This window comes from Trachypithecus francoisi, unplaced genomic scaffold, assembly GCF_009764315.1.
Source record: "Trachypithecus francoisi isolate TF-2019V2 unplaced genomic scaffold, Tfra_2.0 Lachesis_group4, whole genome shotgun sequence".
Lineage (NCBI taxonomy): Eukaryota > Metazoa > Chordata > Mammalia > Primates > Cercopithecidae > Trachypithecus > Trachypithecus francoisi.
In genome coordinates this window covers 29,675,260-29,696,361 of record NW_022681469.1, presented here as the reverse complement: position 1 = coordinate 29,696,361, position 21,102 = coordinate 29,675,260, and the positions used below count along the sequence as shown (strand labels likewise).

The following is a 21,102-nucleotide window of genomic DNA, read 5'->3' as shown; positions in this document are numbered from 1 at the left end:
GAAATATTAATATTTTAGACTTGTATATCAATATGTAGTTTTCAAAACCCTCTCACATTATCTTATTATCTCAGCATACATTTTAGATAAGCAAAGTAGAAATGATTATCTCCATTTTAGAAATGATGACAGACCTTAGAAAGTAGAGACACAGATATATCCTTTGTAGTATTTATGTACTTGAAAAGGAATTAATTGGTTTCTCTTGCCCTGAACCTCTTTAGGATAAATAGATTTTCTATCCTCTCCATGAATCCTGTTTTTCTTAATATGTTACCTATCTCTTAAAGCCTTAGGTTATGGAAATCAGAATTAGACCCACTTATCTTTAGACCTTGTTTTGGGTGTGAAGAAAGATCACCTCGGCAGGGCGCGGTGGCTCATGCCTGTAATTGAAGCACTTTGGGAGGCTGAGGTAGACGGATCACCTGAGATCAGGAGTTTGAGACCAGCCTGGCCAATATGGTGAAACCCCATCTCTACTAAAAAGTACAAAAAAAATTAGCCGGGCGTGGTGGTGTGCTTCTGTAATCCCAGCTACTCAGGAGGCTGAGGCAGGAGAATCACTTGAACCCCGATAGGTGGAGGTTGCAGTGAGCCAAGATGGCACCATTGCACTCCAGCCTGGGAGACGAGGGAAACTTCCATCTCAAAAAAAAAAAAAAGAAAGAAAAGAAAGGATCACCTCATTGTATTCTCTGACCTTTCAAATAACCTTTACTTTTCTGCCTGTGAACGTGCCTCCATTGTTATAGCCATGATAGGATAGAATGGTTGGTTAAGAAGAGTCAAGAGAATCGGGGCTGCTTTACTCACACTTGGAGAAAATGTTAGAGCAGTGGTTCTCAAAGTGTGGTCTTCAGACCGGTAGCATCAGCATCTCCAGGGGAGTTACTCAAAACACAAAATCTTCAACCAGAGAATTAGAAGCTGAAGAAAAAAAATTTTTTTAATTACAAAATACAAAATCTTGGGCCCTCTCCAAACCTTATAATTCTAAAACTCTGGTGGTTAAAATCCAGCAATGTGCTTTAATAAGCTCTCCAGGTGATTTTGATACAGCTAAAATTTTAGAATTACTGTATTCTATAAAAACTTGTTGACTGGGCACAGTGGCTCACGCATGTAATCCCAGCACTTTGGGAGACCGAGGTGCGTGGATCATGAGGTCAGGAGATCGAGACCAGCCTGGCTAACAAGGTGAAACCCTGTCTCTACTAAAAAAAAAATACAAAAAATTAGCCGGGTGTGGTGGCACACACCTGTAGTCCCAGCTACTGGGGAGTCTGAGGCAGGAGAATCACTTGAACCCAGGAGATGGAGGTTGCAGTGAGCTGAGATTGCGCCACTGCACTCCAGCCTGGGTGACACAGCGAGACTCAGTCTCAAAAAAAACCAAAACAAACCAACAAACAAAACTTGTTAAGTGGTAAGGCTTTTCCTGTCAGTCTCCTAAAATGTCTTCTGGTTATATTTGGTATAGAAATGCCAGTCCTTCTGGCTCAAGTTATCTGACTTCAGTCATTGGACCAAGGAGTTCCTTTTTACCTGAGTGAGGGAAAGGGGAACCAGCTTAGTACAAGTGGACTAAGGCGAACATTCTTGTTAGGAGGAGCAGAAGTTTAGAGATTCATCAAGCAAGCAAGTGATCTGTCTTACTTTGTGAAATTATGAGTAAGAGATCAGAATTGCTGTGGGTGATGGTGAACATTCATATAAGAGTAATTTTAAATTAAGTAAATTTAAAGATAAAAGGAATGATTTGGGACTAGTACACCTAGGACTGGGACCTTTGGTCTTCTGACTTATATTACAAGGCATGGTATAGTAAGCAGATAGAGCTTTGGCTCTAGCATAAGCACAGGCTCAAATTCCATTCCCATCACTTACTTGCTGTGAGACCTTGGACAAATCATTTGTTCTCTCAGAGTTACACTTTCCCACTTTGTCAAGTGAGAATAATACTGCCTACTTCTTAAGGTTCTTGTACAAATTAATAGAAGTAACATATACATAGAACTGTGAATATAGGCACTTACCAAACTTTTCTCTTCCAGAGATGTCAATAAGCAGTATGCAATATGACCTTCTCTCTCTAAATAAAGATTATCCTTAAAAAAGAATCTGCTGGGCTGGGCGCGGTGGCTCAAGCCTGTAATCCCAGCACTTTGGGAGGCCGAGACGGGTGGATCACGAGGTCAGGAGATCGAGACCATCCTGGCTAACATGGTGAAACCCCGTCTCTACTAAAAAATACAAAAAACTAGCCTGGCGAGGTGGCAGGCACCTGTGGGAGAATGGCATGAACCTGGGAGGCGGAGCTTGCAGTGAGCTGAGATCCGGCCACTGCACTCCAGCCTGGGTGACAGAGCGAGACTCTGTCTCAAAAAAAAAAGAATCTGCTAGCCGGGTGCGGTGGCTCACGCCTGTAATCCCAGCACTTTGGGAGGCCGAGGCGGGTGGATCACCTGAGGTCTGGAGTTCAAGACCAGCTGACCAAAATGGTGAAACCCCATCTCTAGTAAAAATAGAAAAAAGTAGCTGGTGTGGTGGCACATGCCTGTAATCCGAGCTACTTGGGAGGCTGAGGTAGGAGAATCACTTGAACTCGGAAGGTGGAGGTTACAGTGAGCCGAGATCGTGTCATTGCACTCCAGCCTGGGCAAAAAGAGCAAAACTCCATTTCAAAAAACAAAAAAAAATAGAATCTGCTATTTTATGTCCTTTCTTATGCTCAACAAGCAGTCTTTTTTTTTTTTTTTTTTTTAAGGAAGCATTCACATCACTTTCCCTCAATCTATGTAGCAGACAGTTGAGTGTAGCTTTCTTCTTCACTATGTCTCTTTCAGAAATCAGCAAATAAAGAATGTGATTCTTTGCCCTTTTGCTTGAATATCTGGCATGTAATAAGATTGTTGTGATTCTGGGGACTGAGGACATAAGAAACTTCCCTTTGTAGTCATACCTTCCATGAACACACATTTTGTTGAAAAGAGCAAACTCGGTCACCCTGTGCCAAATCAGCAACAATCTTGAGCTGGGCCTAGAAACCAAATGTCAAAATCTGTATAAAAGATGCACAATTCAGAGGAAAGCAGTGAACTGGGAAAATTGATTTCCTTGGTGACAGAGCTGAAATCAGTGTCCCCAGTCTGGCTAATCCAAGGACACAGAGAATAGGGTAGGGCCTGCCTGAGTACTTGGCACCATTAATTTTTTTTCTTACTCTTTTAATAAAGTCTCTCATTGTTTTAGTGGCTCTGTGGTTAATTTTTTTCTAATGAGACTAGGTTAACTAAAATCATCTGACATGGAAAAGGAGGAGGTAAGGTTGAAAAGGAACCTAATTAGCAAGTTAATTATAGCAAGCAAAAAAGTGCAGTGGTTATATAAATAAGCTATTGTTATGCGCATGCAAGTTGGGCCTTGTCAGGGGACTGGCCAAGGTTTAGAGGTCAGAGGATCCATGTAATTAGGTGTTTAGGAAAAAAATAAATAAAAGCAAAACAGCCACCAGAATTAAGAATGGCTGATGAGCCACTAACAGAAATGCCTTATTAAATTGGGGCTGTACTGCTGAAGGGGTTGTTGGAGCTGCTTCAGGGATTCCAAGGAAGAGTAGTCCCCCACTCCCCAGCCCCAAAAGCTGGCTGGAACCAGAGCCAACAGAATTGCTGGTGAGGAAAGTTTAAAGGCCTGATCACAAGGGTCCCTGGACCACAGAGGTGGCAGTGGGGCTGGTAATGTCACTATGCTGGGCAGCAAGAAGAAATACATTGTTAATGGCAACTCTGGGATTAAGGCCCAGGTGAGGCTAAGCTCTTATTTACCAGTCTTGCCGCTGCTATAGCCATTATTGTAAAAAGCCAGCTGCTTATACTCTTTTTCCCCTCCTTTCCTGCTTTCATCCCTCCCTCTGGTGTAAGGTGAACTACCCCTCTTTTAACAGTCTCTTTTTCTCCTTTGCCTTAATGCCTGTTGGAATTAGGCAATTCTCTCTCATATGGAAAAGGAGGATTTCTTTAAAAGACCCTGGTTCCAGACAAGGTAGGAAAGTTAGGGGTATAATCTACTAAGGTACCACAATTGGGGTGGGCAGATTACAAAACCAATCCATTACAAAATGGACTGTTGAGTGAAGAATATATTGGTGTTTAATTATTGAGAGGAGGTAGACACCAGGGAGCCACTTAATTCATGTTCTGGTTGTCAGAGAAAGATACTTGTTTCTTGGGGAAAATTGTATAACTTATATTTAAGTGGTTAATCTTGCTCTAATATTTTTCTGTCTTAAAGAAACTTGACTTCAGTGTCTAACCAATAAGCAAGGTTTTAGAACCCTATGTTCTAAGTGGATAAAGCCTTGCACAACCCAGTCTTCTTTAGTACTAAAAGATAGCATGAACTTGTCCCAGGAAGGAGGGATTACTGTAAATAGAAAACATTATAGAGAAGACAGCTCAGCTCAGAGAAACTGGTTTGAGATGATAATGCAGCTAGATAGCTATACGGTTTGTTCACCCCGATCCTACAATCTAGGGAATAAGAGTGACTGGCCCCCTCTAGTGGTGTGTGTACATGGTGTGTGTGCATATGCACCCACATGTGCATGTACGCAGGTGTGAGGTTGTGTTGAGCATCTGAAACAGGATTTATCTATTCTTCTTTAAAGGGGACACTGGAAAAGTTAGTGACTCAGGGTGACCTTTGAAAAGTTCCATTATTATTCCTTTTCCTAGACGGGCTTCTAAAAAAGAATAAAGACATGTGACTGTTTTGAACAAGGTTGGTGAAATGGAAGCCAGAGTTTGCAGCCTGACTGCTATCCACCTCCCAGCTTTCCACCTCCCAGCTTCCCACCTTTCCTCTTCTTCTCAGCTGTTTTTGCCCTTAAAAATCATTTTAACTTTAGATTTTGTTTGTGTTTACCATATTTACTGAATATTCAACCAAGTATAGAAGTGAAGATAGAATAGGCTACTTCAGATATATTGATTCAGCACTTGATTGAGTGCCTAGGATTTGTGCCTGAGGATATAAGGGTGAATGAGAATCACAGCTTCTCCCTTTATGAGCCTATAGTTTATAGAGAATACAGGTAAGTAGACAGGTAGTTACATTCAGTGTGATAAGTGCTGTGCTAGGAGAAATGCAGTACATGAAAGTTCATGTACGTCCTATGGGAGTACATAGAAAGGCACTTTATCTTTTTGGAATAAGTTGTTAGTTGAGCAAAATAATCATCTTTGTCATTTTTTTTGTTTGTTTGTTTATGAAGAGCTTCTTATCTGATGAGTTTTCCTATTGCTGAAAACAATTTGCAAGCCCTAAAGCACTTTGCAGGCTTTATTTGTTGTTATGGCTATGAAAAGACTATGAATCCCCCTAAAAGGCAATGTGAAGCTAATTCAATTTGGCATTGGTCCCCTTGTCGCAATACTCAAGTGACTCATTAGTTACCTCTAACTGCGGGAAGTGGAGCCGTCAGTTCCTGCTTTCATTCTGGTGTACTGTATGTTCTGCCCATCATGGAACCATCTTTTTATCATTAAAGGTGGAGTCACTTGTCAGATCTTTGATCATTTTCATTAGACCTTCCTCTGTGCCACCTTGGATTCAGAATAGGCAATTATACAAACAGAGAAAATGAAAAAGTTATTAGTTGAATAAATTATATGAGCTTTTTTTTTCCCCAAACAAGTATAGCTTATAAATGACCTTTGATTTGTAGAGTATTATAAAGTATCAGCTGGAACCTCCAACAATAGGAGAAAGATAAAATTGTAAGAAAATCATTATCAAATAATCATCAAAAATGCAACCTCCAGAGTATGATGTGAGGTTTATACATATTCAGTCAAGTAATCTGCTCCTTCTATATCTGTTATAGTTAATGATCAATCTTACTGCTTTTAGGTATTTTATAACATCAAATATTAAAAAATAAATTAATATTTACTTACTAGCCAGGCTCGGTGGCTCATGCCTGTAATCCCAGCACTTTGGGAGGCCGAGGCGGGCGGATCACAAGGTCAAGAGATCGAGACCATCCTGGCCAACGTGGTGAAACCCCGTCTCTACTAAAAATACACAAATTAGCTGGGTGTGGTGGCGCACACCTGTAATCCCAGCTACTCAGGAGGCTGAGGCAGGAGAATCACTTGAACCCAGGAGGTGGAAGTTGCAGTGAGCCGAGATTACGCCACTGTACTCCAGCCTCACTACAGAGTGAGACTCCATCTAAAAAAAAAAAATTTACTTACTAGTATTGGAAAGCTAACTAATATATTTTAGAAAAACTTTAACAAATTAGAGTGGCTACCTGCAAGAGTTACGAGAGCATTGAACTGTAGGAGTCGGGTAGGGAGTGGATTTATTGAATTTTCTGCTATGTTTCAATTTACATGCATTGTCTCATTGAACCCTCTCTAAAACCTGTGAGGTAAGTACTTTTATCTCTGTTGTATTTATGGAAAAATGAGACTCACTAAAGCATCTTGAGCAACATCACACAGTTAATGAGTGGCATAGCCAGAATTTAAATGCAATTTCAGAATGTTCATTCTTAATGAAAAGCCTTTTTAAAAATTATTAAATCATACCATTTCCTGATATTCTTGAAACCTGAATGCAAGTCATTTTGCCTTCCTGTACCTTGCAATTTTCTCATCTAGATATATGGAGCTTACAAATATAATAATCTCAAATATTCTTTCCAGTTTTACTTTTCAGTGAAACTGTAGAAAATATTTCTGAATATGACTCAACTTTCTAAAAATTCAAGCAGAATATCCCATTCTCTATTTGTGGGGAGTGGGGTGTCACAATTTTATTGTAAAAAGCATATAGTCAAAGAGTGGGCCAGGCACTCTGGCTCATACCTATAATCCCAGCACTTTGGGAGGCCGAGGTGGGTGGATCACTTGAGGTCAGGAGTTTGAGACCAGCCTGGCCAACATGGTGAAACCCCGTCTCTACTAAAAATACAAAAATTAGCAAGGCATGGTGGTGTGTGCCTATAATCCTAACTACCAGGAGGCTGAGGCATGAGAATCACTTAAACCCGGGAGGTGGAGGTTGCAGTGAGCCAAGATTGCGCCACCACACTGCAGCTTGGGTGACAGAGTAAAAGTCCATCTCAAAAAAAAAGAGCATATCAAAGATTTAAATTTGATTAGAAACATAGTAGGAAAAGAATGAGACATCGCCCGACACAGTGACACATGCTTGTAGTCCCTGCTATGTGAGAGGATGAGGTGAGAGGATTGCTTGAACCCAGGAGTTCAAGGCCAGCCTAGGCAATATGGAAAGACCCCATCTCGGCCGGGTGCGGTGGCTCACGCCTGTAATCCCATCGCTTTGGGAGGCAGAGGCGAGCGGATCACTTGAGGTCAGGAATTCGAGACTAGCCTGGCCAACATGGTGAAACCCAGTCTCTACTAAAAATACAAAAATTAGCCGGGCGTGGTGGCGGGCACCTGTAGTCCCAGCTACTTGGGAGGCTGAGGCAAGAGAATCGCTTGAACCCAGGAAGCAGAGCTTGCAGTGAGCCAAGATAGCGCCACTGCACTCCAGCCTGGGCGACAGAGCGAGACTCCATCTCAAAAAAAAATATAAAAATAAAAATAAAACAATAATAATGAATAAAAAAGTATTCTTCTCTTCAAAGAGTCTTAACATTCCAAACGTAGGTTGATACAATCAGATCGACTGTTAGGTGAAAGCCTGTAATACAAGCCTTGAATTGCTGTCTCAAAATGGAGGTTCTTTTTCTTCATATAACTAGGTTTCTTTTTCTTAGCAGATCCAGTTTGCTGACCAGAAGCAAGAATTCAACAAACGTCCCACCAAAATTGGACGTCGCTCTCTGTCTCGTTCCATTTCTCAGTCATCTACTGACAGCTACAGCTCAGGTGAGTACTGAGCTGCTGTGGACTTAGCTGTTGAGGCTAATAAGTATGATCTCAATGGGCCCTCCTGTCTATCCAAGGCTAATTAAGCATGACCAAGACCGTGCTTTGAATAAATACTCTGAGTCAAAATTTAGACTAAAATTCTGGGTGGAATCTTTGGATTTCTCTTGGCAATTCTGATTGGACCTTAATAGAGGCCTCCTCTTCCAATAGAGGCAGAAGAGGGTGATTAAGGAAATTGAATTCTTTAATATACTCAGAAGGGTGGAATATGTCATTGATGACCTTTCCTGAACAGTATGTGTATATATTTGTGGGTTTTTTTTTTTTTTAATCATTTGAAAATAAAAAAGTTCTTTATCCCTCCATCTGGTACTTGCAAATTAACAGGGAAACCTCAATTGCCCCAAGAAATAAGGAAGACACTGCAGCTAGTTCAAGCAAGTGAGCCCTTTGCCTTCTCCCCTAAGCCGTGACATTGGACTTCTTGTTACTCCTCCCATCCTTTGCACTGGCATTAATTCAAATACATGTGCCCTGGGACTGAGTTATCATTTAATGCCAGGTAAGCTGTTACTGTGTAGGACCCCTTCAAGGCATCAGCCATTTGTGCTAAATGCTGGCTAGTATGAGTCTGATTCAAAAAGGAGTTAGTTTATTTTGCTCTTGTGTTGGCATGTGGTAGGGAACTGAGTGCTTGCCCTAGTTACCTCTTCACATTATAAATAGTAATATTCATTAGAAAATTTTTATCATGACCTGAAATTTTATTTGTTCTTCGTACAAATAGGAAAGTAATATTTGTTATATAAAGTTGAAGAACAGTTGTTTGGGAAGCTGTAGCTTTTAGGCGGGGTAGATTATATACATTTTACATTTCTCTTTTTACTTTCCCCCCACAGTAACAGTGAATGATGTAAAGCATATAACATCACTTCCTATGGATTTGTATCTAAAGATACAGAATCTTGTACTACCTTTTTTTGGGGGTAGCACAAGATTTGAGACAGGGTCTCACTCTGTCACCCAGGCTGGAGTGCAAGTGGCATGGTCATAGCTCACTGCAGCCTTGACCTCGTGGACTCAAGTCTACTGAGTATCTGAGACCACAGGCTCCCACCACCATGCCTGCCTAAATTTAAAATTTAAAATTATTTGTAGAAATGGAATCTTGCCATGTTGCCCGGGCTGGTCTCGAACTTCTGGGCTCAAATGATTCTCCTCAGCCTCCCAAAATTCTGGGATTACAGGCGTGAGCCACTGCGCCTAGCCGGGAAACCTATCTTATTCTACTGAAATAAGCAGTGTTGAAAATTCACGAACTGGTTAGTGTAACTCTGGAAACCATAATAATTGTGAAAAATGTGAATTGTAAAATAGTTGTAACATTTTAAGCTGTGGGTTTCTGCATGTTATCTAAAGATTGATACTAAGTAATAATAATAATGTCAAATTTTAACTCCAGCTCAGTCTCTGCCTGACACACTAGATATACATATCCAACTATATTCCTGCAGAGGAAACCAATACCTGCCTTCCCACCCAACCCCCATAGGCAGGGCGTGTACTTTAAAACATATCTATTTACCTGGAAGAGAGTAGTGATGCCCTTGGTTTCTAAGTGAGCACATAGTGGCTTGGCATAGCTCGTTGGTGAATGATATGGACTGGTATCATCCTGGCAAACTTGGACCTTTTAGATTAAACTATATGAAATTACCATTTTTTAAAGTCAAAAATTGCCAACCTAATGTATCTATTTAATGATATTAAGTTCAGGTGCAGGAAGTCAAAACATCCTGGAGAAGAAAAAGAACTTAAAGATCTCATTTGGCTTCCCACTAATTGCTGACCTCTTTGGGAGCATTTTAAATCATAGGATGCTACTTACTATACAGATTTATCTCCTGATAAGTTCTTATATAATCCCTGGAATTTAAAGATTTTATTTAAAATTTGCTGGTTTTGGTTGCCTGATTTGGGGGTATCCCACTGTCCTGGTTACCGTCATCTGGACATATTTCAGATTAGGTATCATTTTAAAAATATTATGCCTATCAACATAATATTCTCAAAGGTCTGAACTAATCTACAGGAAGTGCTCCGTAAACTCAGTGCTTTTAAAATGAAACCCAGGCCGGGTGCAGTGGCTCACGCCTGTAATCCCAGCACTTTGGGAGGCCGAGGCGGATGGATCACGAGGTCAAGGGATCGAGACCACCCTGGCTAACACGGTGACACTCCATCTCTACTAAAAATACAAAAAATTAGCTGGGTGTGGTGGTGGGCGCCTGTAGTCCCAGCTACTCTGGAGGCTGAGGCAGGAGAATGGTGTGAACCCCGAAGGTGGAGCTGGCAGTGAGCTGAGATTGTGCCACTGCGCTCTAACCTGGACCTGGAGGACAGAGCGAGATTCCATCTTAAATAAATAAATAAATAAATAAATAAATAAATAAATAAATAAAATAAAATGAAACCCAGACTGTTTGTTTCTTTAGCAGCTGCATCACATGCACTGTTACTTTGTTTTGTTTTTTGTTTTTTTCTTTTTCTTTTCCCCTTTGAATGAATGGTTGTCAAGCCCTTTTAAACATTTTTTTCTTTTTCTTTTCCCCTTTGAGTGAATGGTTGTCAAGCCCTTTTAAACAAACTCTGACTAGAAATACCTACTACCTTGATTATTGGACTAGGAGTTAGGAGAGACCTAGTTTCTAGTCTTTGATCCATGTTTCATTTGTTGTGTGATGCTGGAAAACTTGCACCTGGCATCTTCATAACTCAGACAATGGAGAGTTATATACAATGACAGAAAAAGAGCTTCATGTGCATCAAATGAAAAGCCAAGAGTAATGGGACTGACTCACAGCTTTCTAAATAATGACGAGACATATATGCAAATGTGTTTCAATAAGAACTTGGGACCCATTTTCAGCATACAGTATAATTTAAATGACGAGACTGGGCACAGTGGCTCATGCCTGTAATTCCAGCACTTTGGAAGGCCGAGACAGGCAGATCACCTGAGGTCAGGTGTTCAAGACCAGCCTTGCCAACATGGTGAAACCCCGTCTCCACAAAAAATATAAAAATTAGCTAGGCATGGTGGCACACGCCTGTAATCCCAGCTACTCCAGAGTCTGAGGCATGAGAATCGCTTGAACCCAGGAGACAGAACCAATGAGCTGAGATTGTGCCACTGCACTCCAGCCTGGGCAACAGAGTGAGACTCCATCTAAAAAAAAAAATTAAAAAAAAAATAATAATTTAGGCTGGGTGCGGTGGCTTACACCTGTAATTCTAGCACTTCAGGAGGCCAAGGCGGGTGAATCACCTGAGACCAGGAGTTCGAGACCAGCCTGACCAACATGGAGAAACCCCGTCCCTACTAAACATACAAAAATTCGCCGGGCATGGTGGCACTTGCCTGTAATCCCAGCTGCTCAGGAGGCTGAGGCAGGAGAATTGCTTGAACCCGGGAGACAGAGGTTGCAGTGAGCTGAGACTGTGCCATTGCACTCCAGCCTGGGCAACAAGAGTGAAACTCTGTCACAAAAAAAATTAATGATAATTTAAATGACTATAGCAATTAAACTGGAAAGCCCCAAAGACTGACCTCTTCCCTTCTCAGTTTGTACTTTCTCCCTAGATGATAAAACCAATTTATCTCATTGGTTTAAATACCGTGTATTGGTGTTTGATTCTTATATTTTATCCCAGCTTAAATGTCTCTCCTGTATATTAGATTCATATATACAACTGCCTACTAGGTCCTTTCACTTGAATGTTTTATAGGTATCTCTTTTTATTTTATTTTATTTTTTCTTTTTAAGAGACAGTGTCTTGCTTTGTTGTCCAGACTGGAGTATAGTGGCACAGTCATGGCTACTTGTAGCCTCGAACTCTTGGGCTCAGCCAGTCATCCCACCTCAGCCTCCCCGGTAACTAGGACAACAGATGTGTACCACCACATCCGGCTAAGTTTTGAAAATTTTTTTGTAGTGATGGGGGGTCTCACTTTGTTGCCTAGGCTGGTCTCAAACTCCTGGCCTCAAGCAGTCCTCCTCCCAAAGTGCTGGGATTACAGGCATGAGCCATGGCACCCAGCCCATAGACATCTCAAACCTCCCATGTATTAAAAACTGAGCTCCTCAGTTCCAACCTTACCCATCTTCAGTCTATTCTCAACACTACAGCCAAATGTATTCTTTTAAAATAAGTCATGCCATATCATTTCACTGCCTAAAACCTTCCAGTGGCTTCCCAATCTCACTCTTAGGTAAAGCCTAAAGTTCTTACAATGGCCTACATTTCTGTTCACCTCTCTACTTCCCTAAACCTCCCCACTCCCCGAGATGGTCATTTCACTCTGGCCTTGCTAGCCTCCTCCTGTTATTTTGAAACATGCCAAGCACTCTCCTGCTTCAAGACCTTTGTACCTATTCCCTCTGCCTGGAATGCTCTTTTTCCAGATACATGCATGGCTGGCTACCTTACCACCTCCAGTTCTTCACCAAAAATCATCAACTTCTCACTGAATCCTATCCTGGCTACTCTTTTAAATTGTACCCAACATGGTGACTATAGTTAATAACAATGTGTTGTATTCTAGAAAATTGCTAGGACAACAGATTTTAAGTGTTCTCACCACAAAGAAATGATAGGAATATGAGGTAATGCATATGTTAATTATCTCTGTTGAGCCATTCCACAATGTGTACATATCTTGAAACATCATGTTATACGCATAAATATGTACAATTTTGTCAATTAAAAATTCATTAGAAATAAATACTATACGGAGCTCCACCCAACATTCTCTATCAAATTTTCCTCTATTTTTCTTCATAGCACTTATCATATAACATATATATGTTACTAATATGTTTTGGTCTTTTCCCTTCTACTTAAATGCAGGATCCATGAGAACAGAGATTTTTTTTTTCCTTTTTTTTTCTGTTTTGCATTGCTGTATTCCCAGCACTTAGAACTGTTTGACACAAAAGAGGTACTCAATAAATACATATTGGTGAAAGGTGTTCAGAGACATTATACTTCTATACCCTTGTTGAGATCTCTAATATACTCAGTGTGTGTGAACAACAAAAGCAGGTTTATGAGATTTCAAAACAAGATACTTTCCTGTCCAAAGTGCTTGTTTTGCTGAAGATACTCAGAGGCTTACATAGGCTGTAGCCTCCTCTCCCTTCCTAGGGATCGTAGTACTAAGTTTTGCCATGCTTTCATTTAGGAACCTCTACCAGCTTTTCTCAACCAGGGATCCTCATCTGAATCACAGAACACAGAAAATGATTTTATAGACTTTCTTAATTTTCCAAAAGATGATACATAACTAGTACCTTTCCAGATGTGTGGAAGAGAAGTTAATTCATCATGTACAATGAATGCTTCAAGGCATTAGGACTTAATTCTAGCAGAACTCAGGTTGAACAACGCTGCATTAATCCATGAAACTATTTTATAAGAAGCAAACTTCTAAAAAACTCTTCCCCTAAGGAAAAAAACCTCATAAAAACAAATGAACAGAAGATACTTTTTTAAAAATCAGACCATTCTCAGTGATATATTTCTGAATAAGCTGTCTTTGCAATGAGTTACTTGGTTAAGAATGAGGAGAGAAGACAGGAGTCCCTTCTTCACAATTGGTTCTTTTTTTCCCCAAACTCTACAATTCTTATAAAGTTTGATATATTTTCAGATTTTTCTGAACAACAAAGTTTTGTTTGTTTGTATTTGAGATGCTAACATAGCTTTTTACACATTTCTAGAGTGTTATTCATCAGTGAAGTCTGCTATAACCCGACACACAGGTCCCTACTGTTACTTCCATTACCAAATGAATAGGTTAGGCCCAAGAGGAGTTGCCTGACATAAAATAGTCTAATAGGACTAATTCAGTCAGGGTTCTGACTGCTGCTTCTCCTAGCAGTAACTCACAGTATCACAGCTGCTGAGAGGTAAAGCTAATCAGGCTTGAGCCTTAAAACGTGTTTACATGTTCTGTGAGATAGATTGTGGATTCTTGATTCATCATGTTGTATTTTGATTTTGGAAAATAATGAAACAAGATAACATCCCATAGTACCGTTATATTGTACTTCGTACTCCTTTTCTACATAGAAACTGAACCCTTCTGGTTATCATCTCATTTATTCATAAGATTTTTCTGGTGGTAGTTGGGGGAAAGAGCATGAGGAAAGAGGGAATCTGTTACAGTTTGCAGTTGGATAAATTGAAAATTGGTCACTTAACCACTTAGGGTTGAAGCTAGAGCTAGGATTTCAGGACTATTTTAGTAGGTTATTGGTTGTTCTTGCTTATTTAAACTATGACTCTGGGCTTTAGAGTATGCTGGCAATTACAAATATTTTAGAAACTCTGTTCAAGTGTGTTTGTACGTATGTGCTGGGTTTCTCTAAATTTTCCTATGAACAATCCTTAATGCTATCTCAACTGTCATCATGAGTTTGTTACTCTGTGGCAGAAATGAATATGGATTCAAAGAATAAATGAGTAAATGTCACTAATTCAGCAATAACCTTTCCACTGTGTTTGCAGAACTAGTAATACATTCTCTTGGTCTGGATCTGTCAGCCATGTCGTATCCACATAGTAGGACAATCTAGACAACTGATATTTTTGGTTCTTACCTGATAGCAGGTCCGTATAAGGGGTTCTTTGAGGCCGGGCATGGTGGCTCAAGCCTCTAATCCTAGCACTTTGGGAGGTCAAAGTGGGTGGATCACCTGAGGTCAGGAGTTCAAGACCAGCCTGCCCAACATGGCGAAACCCCGTCTCTACTAAAAATGCAAAAATTAGCCGGGCACAGTAGCAGGCGCTTGTAATCCCAGCTACTAGGGAGGCTGAGGCAGGAGAATTGCTTGAACCCAGGAGGCGGAGGTTGCAGTGAACTGAGATCGTGCCACTGTGCTCCAGCCTGGGTGACAGGGTAAGACCTTCTGTCTTCAAAAAAAAAAAAAAAAAAAAAAAGGCTCTTGGAAAACAAATACATTTTGGCTCAAAGAAAAACATTGGTTGAATTAACTGTAACTACTTGACTACTGTTAAGAAAGTAAAATACTTTTTTTTCCAGCTTTTAGAATAGGGAAATGGTATAAAGATTTTTTTTTTTTTTCTTTGAGTAGGGGGGAAAAATGGTGAAGCCAGAAATTGGAATGTTTCCCTTAAGGGGAAATTTTCAAATTTTGTTTTGCTTTTTTGTTTTCTTCTGACTCATTCTTAGAAACTAAAGAGGCATAGTAAGGGGGATCTCTTCTGGGTAGAGTTAGGACTCCAGTCTCAACCTCTCAAATCACTGCTAGCCAACCACCTGCTGCTTGGGTAGATCAGTAGGAGATGATGGAGATATAAAAAAAGAGAAACTGCTAAATGATAATGTATGTATGTCATTCTTTTCCCATTCAAAATCCTAAAGCTGAGTAAGAACCCTTAAAGATGTTATATCTGGAACTGAATTTAAAATATGTGCAGAAGTAGGTAATATCAGGTATCATTTATTGAATGCTTAATTACTGTATGCCAAGCATTGCACTAAGCACTTTACATATATTATCTTACTTAATCTGCTCAACAACTTGACTCTGACAAGTCATGTTCTCCTATTATATAGTTTTATGACATCCTGATTTCTGCTTTACAGCACACATTACAACTGTGTGTTTTTTTTAAGCTCTAAATAACTAATTTTGTAACTAGTTATTTCTTTGTTGACTCACTGACTTGACTGAAAACTCTATGAAGATAAGGACCATCTATATCTGTCCCGTATTTCCAGCACCTAGGCTATGCCTAGTACACAATAGATGCATAATTAAAATTTGAATAAACAACTGAATGTGTGAATGACTGAATACGTGAGTAAATTAACAGCTCTTTCAAGTGGATCAGCTCCACTTTATACACCCAGAAACAGAGACTGAGAATTAAATCAAAGACTGACTCCAGAACACGTGACCAATATATTTGAATGGCCATTGGGAAGCATAAAAGTCATCATGACTCTGAAAAAGGATTTGAGATTTCAGATATTCTGAATATGAACACTTTCTTCAAAAGTAATTTTCCCATAAATCTGGATCAGGATTAGGGGTGGCTATTATCTTTTTATCTCTCAGGTGGTAGAAGCATGGTTCCCCTAAGCCTCTAATTTATTAGGTATTTCTGAATATTGATTAGTAAAACAGATGACTTCCCAGAAAGCTGTTTCTGGGTTCTGTTGCCAAAAGTACTTTGAACTTTCACTCACCCTAGGAGAGAGAACCACAAACTTTTTGTACAGATTAGCTCCTTTCAAGAACAAAAGTCTCTTTGGGGATTTACTAATTCCCTCACCTCCCCTGGTGCCCATGTTCATTCCTGTTGCCTCGTGTTAGGACTTTGCTCCAGCTCCGTGAGAGATTCTCAAGCCCCTGCTGCCCAAATGGTTTGTAGTGCCATGCCTGATTAACTGGGCAAGGTCAGACTTGCCTTTTACAGCCCTCCTAGAGATAGACCATTTGCTAAGAAATCTCAGAAATGCCTTAATTCTCTGGATATAAGTAGATCAGAGTATCATAGACCATAGGCACTCTGAGCTTTCACAGTTTTCTACCCTTAAAAGTGATGGCAGTACTTTACTCCATTGAGAGATACAAATCTTTTTCAAGAGAGTGTTTCTTAACCCCCCAAAAAACTTGGAGGTTAAGAACTATCTTCAGAAATTCAAACGCAAGTCAGGGATGGACACTGCTTCAAATAATCTAGCAAGTGGTTAGTAACTACAGAATCCTGTGAAGACTAAAAAGACCCCAGCTAAGCATGTGAATAGCAGTAGCAGCAGCTGCCTGTTAGCCACGATAAAAAGTTTTGGACCTTTCACACTCTAGTGTATGTTGCTAAATGGATTAGTTATCAGAGCATTTTATTGTGCCAAAGAGGATTTATTCACTTCTTTGGGAGTCTAAAATGCCTAACGCGGGACCCACTGAGGCCAGCAAGAAGGGAGAGCACATTGAATACTTCATTGTTAATGTCTAATTAGGTCTGCAGGCACAATTCAGCCTCATCAGAGTCCGTCGTCAAAAAGAAAGCTCTGTTATGTCAGACAAATACTTTTTGTGTGGTTCTTAATTACTTTCCCATGGATTCCTTATTTTCTAGGTCTTATCTGTTCAGTAATTGTACTAAAACACAAATTATATCAAATATTTAAGCAGCACACAGAGCGGAGTAGCTAGAATCCCAAAAATCCATAGGTTAATGACCATGATCTTGCATTAGGAACTTTCACCTAATGTTACCATGGTGTAACCTTTCCTTTTTGCATATTCAAGGACCTTTGTATGTTCTGAAGATGAAGTTAACCCTAATTTCAAGTTAAGGCTATCCAGGAAGAATGTCTTTGGCAATCTCTTTCAGCTTCCCTCTTCTGGTCTGTGTATAGCATGTAGGTGCTTACCAGAGGTAAAAAATTTATATGGCGCTAGGTGGCTAGAGAAGCCTCAGTTCGCTCTGTGGTTTGGAATTTTAGAGGAAGCATTTTTTTATTCCCTGAGCATTTTTTATTCTGTCATTCCAGCGGCTTCATATACAGATAGCTCTGATGATGAGACATCCCCCAGGGACAAGCAGCAAAAGAACTCTAAGGGAAGCAGTGACTTCTGTGTTAAGAACATCAAACAGGCAGAGTTTGGACGAAGAGAAATTGAAATTGCTGAACAAGGTAAAGAAAACAAGCACCTTTTCCTTCTTAACCTGCCTGTGTCTTTTTGTCTGTATTAATCCCTTTTTATGTCTGGGGTCTGGTAGCTTGTGAAATTTCTATGTGATAAGAATACTTATAACAAAAGAAATATGAGTTCAGAAAACACTGGGAAAATCTGGCAAGTCTAGAAGGAACCCTATATTTGGGAAAAAAAAAAAAGGGGAGAGAGACTGGATAAGGACAGTAATATAGAGAATCAGAACCCTGGAGCATTTGCCTCTGAAAGCCCTTTATAAAGGAAAATTCAGGTTTAATGTCTTGATCCCTGGAGAAACCTAATCTAACCTGATCAGGGGAAGGATCTTAACTTAAGAAAATAAGTTTTTCTGTTTATTCTTTTATCTCTTACTCCCTCTTCTTTAATATTGCTGTATTTATTGGGCCTTTTCAGAAATGCCTGCATTGATGGCTTTGAGGAAGAGAGCTCAAGGAGAAAAGCCTTTGGCTGGAGCCAAAATCGTGGGTTGCACACACATCACTGCTCAGACTGCTGTGAGTTCTTTTCTTTTCTCCTTTTAATAACAATAGTTAATAATAGCCACGAGCTACCGAAAGCTTACAACATGCCAAGCACCACGTTAAGAGCTTAACATTAATCCTTATAGTAGCCATATAAAGGAGGTATTCTTGTTTCCATTTTATAAACGAAGCAGCTGAGGCTCAGAGTCCCTAAAATATTTGTTTAAGGCTATACAGCTAGAAATCACAGAGTCAAGATTTTAACTTCAATATATAGTAGTCCTCCTGCCTTGTCTGTGGGGGATAAGTTTCAAGACCCCTAGTGGACACCTGAAACTTCAGGCAGTACTGAACCCTATATATATTATGTTTTTTCCTATACATATATACCTATGATCAAATTTAATTTATGCGGTTGGCCCTCCATATCCACCAGTTCTGCTTCCTGAGGATTTGACCAACTGCAGATCAAAAATATTCAGAAAATAAAATAATATAGCAATAAAAAATAACAGATAAGAAATATAACAACTATTTACATAGCATTTATACTGTATTAGGTATTATAAATAACCTAGAGATGCTTTAAAATATACAGAAGGATGTGCACAGATTATATGCAAACATTACATTATTTTATATAAGGGACTTGAGCATCTTCAGATTTTGGTATCCATGGGAGTCCTGGAATCAGTTCCCTGAGGATACGGAGAGACAGCTATAAATTCAGCACAGTAAGAAATAAACAACAGTAACTCAAAATAAAAGAGAGCAATTGTAACAATAGACTGTAAGAAAAGTTATGTCACATAAAGGAATTTATCACAGTACATAGCAGAAAGTCCAAAGGGAAGGTAGACTTCAGATGCAGGATCTCAGGGCTCCAGCTTCACCTCTCTGATTCTCTTGGAGCTGCCTCCTCAGTATACTTACTTCACCCTCAAGCTGATAGCAAGATGCTTACAGCTCTTCTAGTCATCACAAACTGACATGAAAAAGAAGAGGGACCATTTCTTCCTCACTCAAGGGAAGTCCCTCCAGGATACTCCATAATGTCTCATTGGGCAGAACTGGATCACGTGCCTGTACTCCATCAGTCCTAGCAAGGGGCCTGGAATTACCATGATTTGCTTACACCAGTGATTCCTACCTTATTCTTACCAGTTTTAATGTCCCCTTTTTATTAAAAAACATTTTTTTTTTGCAGTGTCCCTGAATTATCCTGAAGTGAAATTCAGATATAATATGTATAGGTACATATAATCTTTAAAAAAAATCAATATGAAATCTTAACTGAAATATGAAGGAGGAAAAAAGTGCAATACTTAATGTGTATTTCAATATGTAAATACTTGAGGACAACTATAGTAGAACAATCAGATATTTGTACTATTTCACAGTATTATTTGAAATAGTATTATTTGAAGACAGAAAGAAATGTGTTACTGATTCCAGAGCATCAGAGCAGCATTGCCATGATTTTCTGAAATAGTAAACAACTTTTTGTAAACTTCTGAACAACAAGAACAACAAAAAGTACAAGTTTTCTCTTCATTTACATAGCTGTTACATTCCTGGAAAAACTATTGTTTTGTATTAAAACTACAAAACTACTTTTTGCTAATCTGTAAAGTGGAATTAGGTTTGAGTACTCAGATAATTGTAGATAGGTCTTTCACCCATGTGAACTTTCGTTTTGACGTTTGAAAATTGTACCAGCTACAGACACAGTTTTTTGTTGAGACACTCAGAATATAGAGATTCCTGGTCCTGCCCACTAAATGCCAATAGCACTCTCCTTCCAATTATTGTGGCAACCAAAAATGCCCCCACAGTTTTCTAGATCTCCTCTTTTATCACCAGAGATGCAGTATATATGGAGTTGCTAACCATAATGAGACCACTATAGGGAAATTGGAATATTGAGCAATGGTCTGGAATCTTTTATGGGGATCCATAAGATCTGGGTCATCTGTGTGGCTAGATCAGCTTTCCAAAGATCATGTCTCCCAAAGCACAACACTTATGTGGTCACATTCCTGATTCAGAACATTAGAGATTCCTCAAGGTACAGACAGCTACTATTAGCATCTTCACTATGAGACTTTTCTGGGTTATATGTTCTCCAAGGAAAAGAGTACCTTGACTGCCCAAAATTAATATAATAAATTGAAAAGCTATCTATTTTGGAGCTACAGACTAATGAATCAAGACAGAAACACTCTTGAATCTCTTTTGGCCTGCTCAGTCAGCGACATGAGACTTCAGTGTGGTAGCTTAAAATAGTAAGTACTTCTCTACTGTCTCATGTTGCTGAATTACATCTAGTTTGTTTTTTACCCTTAGGCCCACTGAGCATTACCACCCTTCATGGTTCCTTTTCTATTTTTTTCCTGAATGGATTAATCACAATTAGCTTACCCATTTTAATATTAATTTATTGTTTCCACTCCACATTTTTTTCCTTTAAAAAATAACTACAAAGAAATTTTGCTTTGTTTGCCAATCTAATACTCTTTCACCCTTATCTTAGTTCATTTGGGCTGCTATAACAAAATACCTTAGACTGGGTAATTAATAAACAATAGATATTTATTGTCCACAGTTCTGGAGGCTGGGAAGTCCAAGATCAACGCGCCAGCAGATTCAGTGTCTGGTGAGGGCCTGTTCCTCATAGATGGTGCTTTCTACGTGCCCTCACATGGCCAAAGGGGAACGCAAGCTTCCTCAGGCCTGTTTTATAAGTACACTAATCCCATTTGTGAGCGTAGAACTCTCATGTCTGATCACCTCCCAATCACTTCCATAATCACTTTTTAATACCATCGTCACCTAGGGGTTAGTTTTTAACATATGACTCTGGAGGAGGAGAACATACATTCAGACTGTAGCATTCCCCAAATACCATAGTGTATATTTTCTATAAACAAGGACATTTTCCTGTACAAC

At 39.6% G+C, this 21,102-nt stretch overlaps 1 protein-coding gene across 6 annotated transcripts in view; it reads left to right on the top strand.

Annotated features, from left to right (window-relative positions):
• Positions 1-21,102, top strand: part of AHCYL2 (adenosylhomocysteinase like 2) — a 217,336-nt gene that overhangs the window by 157,713 nt on the left and 38,521 nt on the right. For 2 of the 6 annotated variants that reach the window (XM_033194896.1, XM_033194899.1), the window contains exons 2-4: positions 7,805-7,913; positions 17,509-17,652; positions 18,086-18,186. In XM_033194896.1, the coding sequence (XP_033050787.1) occupies positions 7,805-7,913; positions 17,509-17,652; positions 18,086-18,186 (354 nt within the window). Of the gene's footprint in view, positions 1-3,529; positions 3,809-7,801; positions 7,914-17,508; positions 17,653-18,085; positions 18,187-21,102 lie in introns of those variants that run through there. The other 4 variants (XM_033194895.1, XM_033194897.1, XM_033194900.1 and 1 more) reach the window with 3 other exon arrangements.